At 46.1% G+C, this 8,842-nt stretch overlaps 1 protein-coding gene across 2 annotated transcripts; it reads right to left on the minus strand.

Annotated features, from left to right (window-relative positions):
* Positions 1-6,270: 6,270 nt before the first annotated feature.
* LOC119533243 (protein tyrosine phosphatase type IVA 1-like) lies at positions 6,271-6,908 on the minus strand. 2 transcript variants are annotated; one of them, XM_037835325.1, is made up of 2 exons: positions 6,584-6,908; positions 6,271-6,508 (listed from the first exon to the last, which is right to left on the minus strand). In XM_037835325.1, exons 1-2 carry the CDS (start codon positions 6,906-6,908, stop codon positions 6,387-6,389), a joined length of 447 nt encoding a protein of 148 aa, XP_037691253.1. In that variant the 3' UTR covers positions 6,271-6,386. The 2 variants fall into 2 exon arrangements, with proteins under 2 accessions (XP_037691253.1, XP_037691254.1); XM_037835326.1 differs by having other exon boundaries at positions 6,271-6,710; positions 6,804-6,899.
* Between the last annotated feature and the right edge of the window lie 1,934 nt (positions 6,909-8,842).

Here is an 8,842-nt window from a genome sequence, read left to right on the forward strand (position 1 = left end):
AGTCCAGATCAAGGCCTCATCAAGGCAATAGTTTCTTCTCACAGTCTGGTGTTTGGGGCTGGCTGCTGGCCATCCTTGGTCCTGAGCTCTTCCTTTATGTGACGGTGCATGTGGCAGCCTCTCCTGGCCTCTCCTTTTCTTCCAGTTTCCATTGATGTTCATCTTCTCACTTCCTGTGGCTTTCTCTTTCTGTCTGAATTTCATTCTGCTCACAAAGAACTCCAGTAATAGGATTAAGACCCATCCTGATTGAGGTGGGCCACACCTTGACTGAAGGAGCCTCTTCTAAAGGTCCTACTTACAATGGGTTCACACACACAGGAATGGATCAAGTTTAAGAACATGTTTTTCTGGGCATACCTAGCTCCAAAACACCATACCTCCCTCCTTGTTCTCTCTCAAGGTTCAACAGGGGGTGTACCCCCAGGACTGGGGCTGAGGGTCCCCGGGGTGTTCAGTGAAGGCTGGGTACCCAGACCCTGGGGAGAGGGAAGCCCTGTGGAAGTAGGAGGCCACAGAGCTGACCACCACCCCACTCTGACCTCGAGGTGGGGGCATGCTGTTCACCCCTCCCTGGAGGGTGATGTGGAATGGCTGGTCAGAGAGGGTCCAGGGGGATGCAGGCTTTAAGAGGGGTGACCATCACATGCTGCTTGGGGGAGGCCATCACGAGGCCCCAGACTCAGGGCTGGCCAAGGGCAGGCTGCCTGGGTTGGGGTGGGGAGTCCCAGGGCTCAGTGGGAGGAGACTCCAGCCAGCAGCCAGCCCCAAACCTGTTCAGGTGAGGGGGGTCTGGAGGAGGTTGCTGGGGGACAGTGGAGGCTGGAACAGAGACAGGGCAGAGATGCAGCCCAGATGTATAGAGGGATGATATCCCTGCATCCCTTTGGGTCAGCTGGACCCCACCACCAGCCAGGACATCCCCATCCTCACCACACCCACTAACTCAAAGGACAAGTCACCACCCTGGTCCTAGAGGAGACCAGCCTGGGCCTGGGGCTGCCAGGACTACCCACTTAGACTGGAGCCCCTCTAAGAAGGGCTGGCACACAGCCAGGCCTGGGAGCTGGTGAAGAAGCAGCCGGCCCAAGACATCCCTGTTCCACAACACAGCCTGTCCTTTAGTCCTGTTGGGTGGAGCTGGCAATGTGTGACGTCAGAAGGCAAATAGTGGAAGCTGAGGCCCTCCGTTCCCCTAGGTGGGAAAGCACTGGCTAAGGCCGCTGTGCAAGGCCCGGGTCTTCTCGGGCAATGTCTGCTGGCCTTGTGCAAGCCCACTTTTTTGCTGCACTGAGTCTAATTCCCAGGCTCCATGATCCCCCAACAGGCCTCCAGTTGGAGTCTCTGCAGCTGGAATATTGGCTTGTTCCAACGACTTGCCTGAGAGGCACTTGTCAGAAAGTGGCTGATGGTCCCCACCTGCTGGTGACAGTGTGTGGACTGATGGGAGGCTGTGGGATTCGTACACTCTCACTCCCTGGGCCAGGAGCTTCCAGAACCTTTGTCCTTCCCATCCAGAGCAAATGAATTATCTCTGGTGGGTTCACTTCTTTTATCCCCTTAAAGTCCCTTTGCTTTACTGATTGCAAAAGACACAGAGAGAGAGAGAACTTTAAAGAGGAATTAATGCCAATTTTTGCTCAATTTTAACTGCTGGTAAGTTGTGAGCTTCCTCAAGGGAAAGAAAATGTTGAGGAGCAGCAACCATGGGTTCTGTTTCTGAATGTTTTTTTGGGTAGGTGGGGTACCAGGCTCTGCATTTCTGTCACAGAGGTGGGGGCAGGGCAGTGGCTGTCACCTTGTCCTCCTCAGGGTCGCAGCCAGCTGAGGAGGGGCTGTTAGAGCCGTTATATTTCCCCTATACCATGTCTCGCCCGGCACCCCCTTCCTACCTCCAGCGAGATGTCCAGCCCTGATGTCCAAGGAGACGGAAATGTCACCAGTGGGGCAGGAGTGAATGGGGTGGGTGAGGGGAGGTGTGAAAGGGGGGCAAAGAAAAGGAGACAAGTGGGGGAAGTGAATATACCCAGGAGAACTTATGCAGGATTTGAGCCCACAGCCACCCCCAGACAAGGCCTTACTCAGACCTGTCCCCTGATCCGGGCCTTATCCTCCTCATCCTCAGCGGGTACATGCAGAGTTCCACCAGAGGTTTCCAAACTTGTCCCAAGAGCCCAAGTTCTCCAGGACAGAGATCAGAAGTAGAGGGAGGCCATCTTCTCTCTGCCACCCCTGCCATGGCTTTCGTAAGGTCACACTCAGAGAGACCCCCTTCTTGAAAACGTCCATGCTTTCAATGTGACCTTGCCCAGGAACCTTCTCTATTGCGGCTCCAAGTGTAAGTGCCCGAGAGGTCATTTTGGAGGGATGTGTGCATGTGTGGGGAGCAAAGGGTGGTCTCCCAGCTGCTTCCTGCTGCTAGTGAGGCAGGCTGCCAACTGGGTCTTCCTGCTGCTGGAGAGGGTTCTGGAAGCTGAGGACAGAGCTCAGAGCTTGGCCCTATAGGTCGGACTCTAGGGGGAAGACTGATGAGAGATGGAAGGAGTCTGGGAGGCAGAGAAAAGCTCTGAGAATGAAAGGAGATGTCTGTCTTTTCCAGGGCTGCTATGATAAATACCACAGATTGGTTGGCTTAAATGGCAGAAATCTATTTATCTCACAGTTTTGGAGACTAGAAATCCAAATCAAGGTGTTGGCTGGTCCATGCATCCTCTAGGGTTCTGGTGGTGGCTTGTCAGTAATCTATAACTCCACCTCTGCCTCTGTCACATGCTCATCTCTCTCCCCCTCTGTGATGGTTAGGTTCATGTGTCCACTTGGCCAGGTGATGGTGCCCAGGTGTCTGGTCAAGCAAGCACTGGCCTAACCATTACTGCAAGGACGTTCGTGCCTGGTTGATAAGCCAGACGGTTGGTTTATTAAATCATCAGTCAATTGATCGCATCTGTGTCTAATTACCTCTACAATTAACTAAAGGAGTGTTGAGAATCCAATCAGCTGTATTTAATCCAATCAGTTGAAGACTTTTAAGGGAGAAGACAGAACTTTCACTATTCTTTGCCAGCCTCTGCTGGGGAGGTTATCAAAGACCTTCATCGGAGTTGCTCACAGCTTGCCCTACGGAATTTGGACTGATGCATAACAGAGTTGTATAGACACTTTTATAAAATGTCATATTTATGGATATGTCCTGTTGATTCTGTTTCCCTAGAGAACCCTGACTAATACACCATCTGTCTCCTCCTTACTGCATCCAAATTTCCTCTGCTAATATGGATTCCAGTCTTATTGGATTAAGGCCCACTCTGATTCGGTTTGGTCTTATCTTAACTGATAACGTCTTCAAAGATCCAGGCCCTGGATCTTTACAAATGGGTTCACACCCACAGGACCAGAGGTTTGGACTTGAATGTGTCTTTGTGGGAAACATGAGTTAGTCCATGACAGTGTCTAATGGAACTTTCATGAAGTGTAGTTGTGAGATGCTTGACAGCAACTTCATCTGCCCTTCCATGAAATCACCAGAAACCCACACTTAACCACCCTTCACCCCCTCCCAGACCATTTCTCAGAGAGTTCTGCAGCTGACCACTGGGGGAGATGTGATAAGGGACCGAGGGTGACTCAAAAGGAGGCAGAGCAGGCACTGAAGTTACCAGGGACTTCCTCACATCTGGACTGTGTCATAAAATGCTCATGAAAATCGTTGGACACTCAGGCACCTCTTCCATGCATACCAGAGGCAGACACCCCTTTCCAGGCTGCAGTGAAGTGATTTTGATGTCACAACAGGCCCAGCAGCACTGAGCCCTCAAGGATGCCACTTGAACACTGAAAAAGTTATGGGTTCTCCTGATGTGGGAGCCCATGAGATTGGTGATCAGGAGAGGTTACACTCTGCTGCTGGGACAAGTAACTTTTGTCCAGCGTGGTTGGTGGGGTTGGCGGTGGGTGAAGGGCTCTGCTCCACAAATTAGGTGGTGAGAAGCTTCCCTGAGCCCACAGTAGGGGCTGCTCCCATTAGACCTGCCTCCCTGCCTTGCATCATCTCCATGGTCTTTTCAGAGATGCACCTCTGGATTTATGCAACACCCACCCCAACCCCAGGAGACTGTCGATGACCATGGCAATTACGTTCATGTGACAATTTGGCCAGTGATGGTGTCCAATTGTTTGGCCAAGCAAGCACTAGCCTGATTGTTACTGGGAGGAAATTTTGTGTGCTTAAATCATCACTTAGTTGATTGCATCTATGGCTGATTACATCTACAATCAACTAAGGAGATTGCCTTTGGCAATGAGAGAAGTCTTGTCCAGTCATTTGGAGACCTTAAAGGGAGAGCTGAGGATTTCAGCAGTCAGAAGGAAGAATTGCTGTCTCTACTTCAGCCAGCCAGCTTCTTCTGGGGAATTCATCCACACCTTCACTGGAGTTTCCAATGTGTGGCCTGCCTTACGGAATTTGGGTTTGTCAATCCCCACAGTCATGTGAGCCAATTCCTATAATAAATCTTATGTATTTACACACATGTATGTCCTGTTGTTTCTGTTTCTCTGGAGAACCTTGACTAATAAAATGACCTTGACAAAGGAAGGGCTGCCGCCATGGGAGGAGAATTCAGAAGGCTGCTTGGAGCAGGTTGAGGAGAGAGTGGGCAGGGAGGACACAGACCAAGTAGTTGTGCAGGGCAAGGAGCATTAAAGAGGCAAAATCTGGGGGGTTGGCATGGCCTCGAGGCAAGAATGTGTGTGTATGTGTGTGTTTTAAAGGTTGAAGATTTCAAGCATGTTTGAAGGTGGGTGGGAATGATTTAATAGAGATGGAAATTAAATTTTATGGAGGAGGGTAATTGCAGGAGGGAAGTTCTTGAGGAAGGGAGGGTAAGGGACATGGAGAACAAGGGGAGGGGATGGCCTTGAGGGAAACAGGTTTGACTCTACTGCCAGCACCAGTGAAGAAGAGGTGAAGAGGCTGATGGCTAGTCTGGTGAGGCAAGACGGAGGGAATTAGAAATAAATGACTAAGACATGGGAAGGCCAATGAGCTAGAGCACTGTGGTAGAAGTCCAAGCAGTAAGTGCCCTTTTTTTTTTTTTTTTTTTTTTTTTTGCAGTTCATTATTTATTTAGATGTTTAAGCTCTAGCACTAGGTTTTTACAAGCTGGTGAACACTGACAAATTATTTCTCCCACAGAACTATAACCACACATTCCCAGACAGTATAAATATATGGTTGAACTAACATTAATACACATCACCATTTTATCAATTACATAATAAAACAAATTATCAAGTATCCAAATATTAAGTTACACAGCTAAAAAGGCATATGAAATATTAGATGTCTGCTGAATCATTAGCAGAAACCTACTTTCTTTTTTTGCAATAGAGGTTGGGAAGAGAAGGAAAAAAAAATCACACTTTGAACAAAAATAGTGGTTGGTAAACAACTTCCAATAGATATGGGAAAAAAATTATAAGAATTTCTGAAATTTTGATTAAGAATTATTGTAGCTACCCTAACAAAGCATCTCTACCTTTTAAAAAATATTTACTAAATTAAACAGCATATTCTACATGTTCGCACAAGACAAAAGCAACATTTTACTAAAATATTTAACAGCCCCCCTCACATTCATTTGTCAGGCCCTTTAGGTTAAGTTGCACCCCAAAGTGCAAACATTAAATTAACTGTAAGGCTTTTTTGTCTGGAGACATTAAAGACGTGCTTCCGTACAATGTAGATTTTCAAAATGGAGGTTTTCTCTAACGTCACAAAATGAGATATATAGACATGACATTAAAATCCAACAAAATTCCATGGCTGAGCAAACCTGATGCATACTGGTATGAATGTGGGAGCTGTAAACAAAGTGAACAGGCAAATAACTACACAGGCCCTAGTTTCAATGTTTGAAATGACTGAAAGAATAAACCATATAAAGTCTAGAATATTCATAGTTCCTGGAACTTAAAGTTCTGTATGATACTAAAAATATAATACAAGTATTGTGCTGGGTATTTTGGCACCTAATCTCTTTAAATTTTTTATGTATTGATAAGCTTCTGGCATGGGAAAAGATTTAAAGAAGACTTATAATTCAATACTGCATGATTTCAGGAAAGGTTAATTGTTACAAATGATAAGCCCATTTTAAAAGCTGACCAGCAAGGATCTTTTGCTAAGTGTCCAAATAGGCTGATTGTAACCCAAACATAGAGGCTGCAATTCTGACAAACTCATAACACGGTAAAACTTCTTTTCAATATTCCTATGGAAGCTTCATTAGACTTATTCACCAACACATTGGCTAATATGTATGACAAATTAGATCCTTCCTCTCTCAAGTTCCACTTCCAAGGCAATAGCCTCAGGCACCCCAGTTTTATTGAATGCAACAGTTGTTTCTGTGACCATTGGAGTCTTTGAAGCGGAGCCGCATTTTAGGACGGTACTTCTCCAAATACAAACGTTGCTTGCTGTTAAAAGCTCCATGCCGCTTTTGTCTTATGAACTGTACTGCATCTTCGTATTTCATTCCACCTTCAATCAATGCTAGGGCAACAAGCACTGGAGCTCTCTCAAGACCTGCAACACAATGAACAGCAATGCAACAACCAGGTTCTTCATGAAACTTAATTTTTACAAGACTTAACCAATCATCAACAATCTGGTTGGATGGTGGTGCACCATCATCAAAAGGCCAATCAAGAACATGGATGCCTTCTTTCTTCACAAGAGCAGTGTCATAATTTGCTTCGCATACTCTTACTATTGTGGTAACTCCATACTTCTTAAGTTCCTCTATAAATTTGCTTAAAGTTGCATTGGTTGGATTGTGTGTAATAAGAAATCTCATGTTCTTGTATGTGAGTTCCACAGGAGCTGGGCGGTTCATTCGTGCCATGTTAATTTAGTTAAAAAACACTCAAAAGGGTTATGAAAGAATTTAAAAAATTGAATACAGAAATGATGTAAAGAAACCGAAGTCTACTTCAATATACTCCACTTGAAATTCTCAGTGCTTTGACTATGAAGTTGGAAGTAATGGGAAATGAAATGAACCTCCTAACAAGAAGCAGCGATTCTTCAATCCAGTAATACTGAGGCAATATAAAAGAAGTGCACTGAGGTCTACCCCATCCAGGTCAGAACTCTTGTAAAATGCTCTGCGGATTTCAATTCAACACTTCTGTGTCCAGGTTAACCACTCTTATGGGGGTTTCTCGGTGGAGTAGTAAGAAGTTTCTACAGTTCACTTGTCTGCATAGAGGTTATGCTGTGCCTGGCAGTAATCTCCACTGCCCTTCAGAAGCTCCATAAATGTGTGACCAAGGACACCACAGAACTGAGGAATATGTTTACTCATTGAAGATTGTGGCCTAATCATACAGCCGGTCTGAGGCGGTGGCGAAACAGGCAGTGGCGGTGGCACCGGCTGCAGGGCACGGGGCGTCGGTGGTTGTCGCGAGGCGGTGGCAGAGCTGGAGTCGGCGGTGGCACCAGGCTCTACCATGCAGTAAGTGCCCATTTGAAAAGTTGAAGAGGATTGTAAAAATGGATCAATCCTGTTACCTGGGTGACTTTTATCTAAATTCATTAATGCATCCACGAACACACAACTATTTGCCATGTGCCAAGAGAAAGAAGGAGAAATGGACAGGGAAGGGAGAGACAGGGAAGGAGAGCTACATCAGTTGAGCCCTTCCTGGGTGCCAGGAGCAGGCAAAGCTTGTATCATGACATCCCCATGACACAGAAGCTACTTTCACTCCATTTATGTGGGAGAGATCAAGACACTTGTACAAAGTCATGCTGCTAACAAGTAAAGGAGCCAGTGACTGAGCCCAAGTCTGATCCAGAATGCATGGCCTTAACAGCATCTGCTCCCTGCTGCCGTGCACATGCACACACAAAAAAATTACATATAAATATATTTATTGATATTTTTATTGTGGTAATATATATACAACATAACATTTCCCATTTTAACCACTTTAAAGAAAATAATTCAGTGTTGTTAATTACATTCACAACGTTGCATTACCATCACCACCATCCATTACCAAAACTTTTCCATCACCCCAAACAGACACTCTGTACCCATTAAGCATTAACTCCCCACTCCACTCACGTCTGCCCATGGTACCCTGTAATCTTCCTCTCTCTATGAATTTGCACGTTCTAGTTATTCCATATAAATGAGATCCTACACTATTTGTCTTTTTTTATCTGGCTTGTTTCACTCAACATGATGTCTTCAAAGTTCATCCACATTGTAGCATGCAAAAATATATTTTTGATATCTATTTTTACCCATATTAACCTCTCTAAGAATTCAGACTGCAAACTATTTTTAAAAATCATTTTGGTATCTGCCTGCCTTAACAGTTGAAAATCCCATAGCTTCCTCCAGAGGTTACACCCTGACATCACTTTCCCAACCCTCACCTCCCACCGATTAGATTCTCAAAAAAATCCCAGGGATTTGATAGCCCAGCTTCCTTGGGGCAGGTGAGGAGGGCAGGTTTCTGCACTGCTCCGCGTTGCCACGTGGCGGCGCCATTGACATCCCTCCCCGCCTAGGTGGGGACAGTTCTCGCACCCGCAGCTCTGATTGGGCCAGAGGCGCTCCCCGCTGCGCTCCCCAGGCTGCGAATGTCCCCCTCCTCCCAGTCACTCTCTTAGAGAGACGGCACCCGGGGACCCTTGAACATATGTCTATTAAATGTCATAATTCAAGCTAATGTGTGTAAAGCTGTAGTTTTTATGTGGCTGAAACTTGGCAAAATATCTCAGATGGCTGAATTGAATTATGCATGCCTGAGTGTTCTATTAATG

This window comes from Choloepus didactylus, chromosome 4 (assembly GCF_015220235.1).
Source record: "Choloepus didactylus isolate mChoDid1 chromosome 4, mChoDid1.pri, whole genome shotgun sequence".
Classification (NCBI taxonomy): domain Eukaryota; kingdom Metazoa; phylum Chordata; class Mammalia; order Pilosa; family Megalonychidae; genus Choloepus; species Choloepus didactylus.

What these genes read in the sequence shown, in the direction of transcription:
- LOC119533243 (XM_037835325.1), bottom strand. Translation starts at nt 6,908, where the DNA reads ATGGCACGAATGAACCGCCCAGCTCCTGTGGAACTCACATACAAGAAC. An exon ending in TCATTGTGTTGCAGGTCTTG is followed by an intron (nt 6,509 to 6,583) that starts AGAGAGCTCCAG and finishes TACAGTTCATAA; the next exon opens with GACAAAAGCGGCATGGAGCT.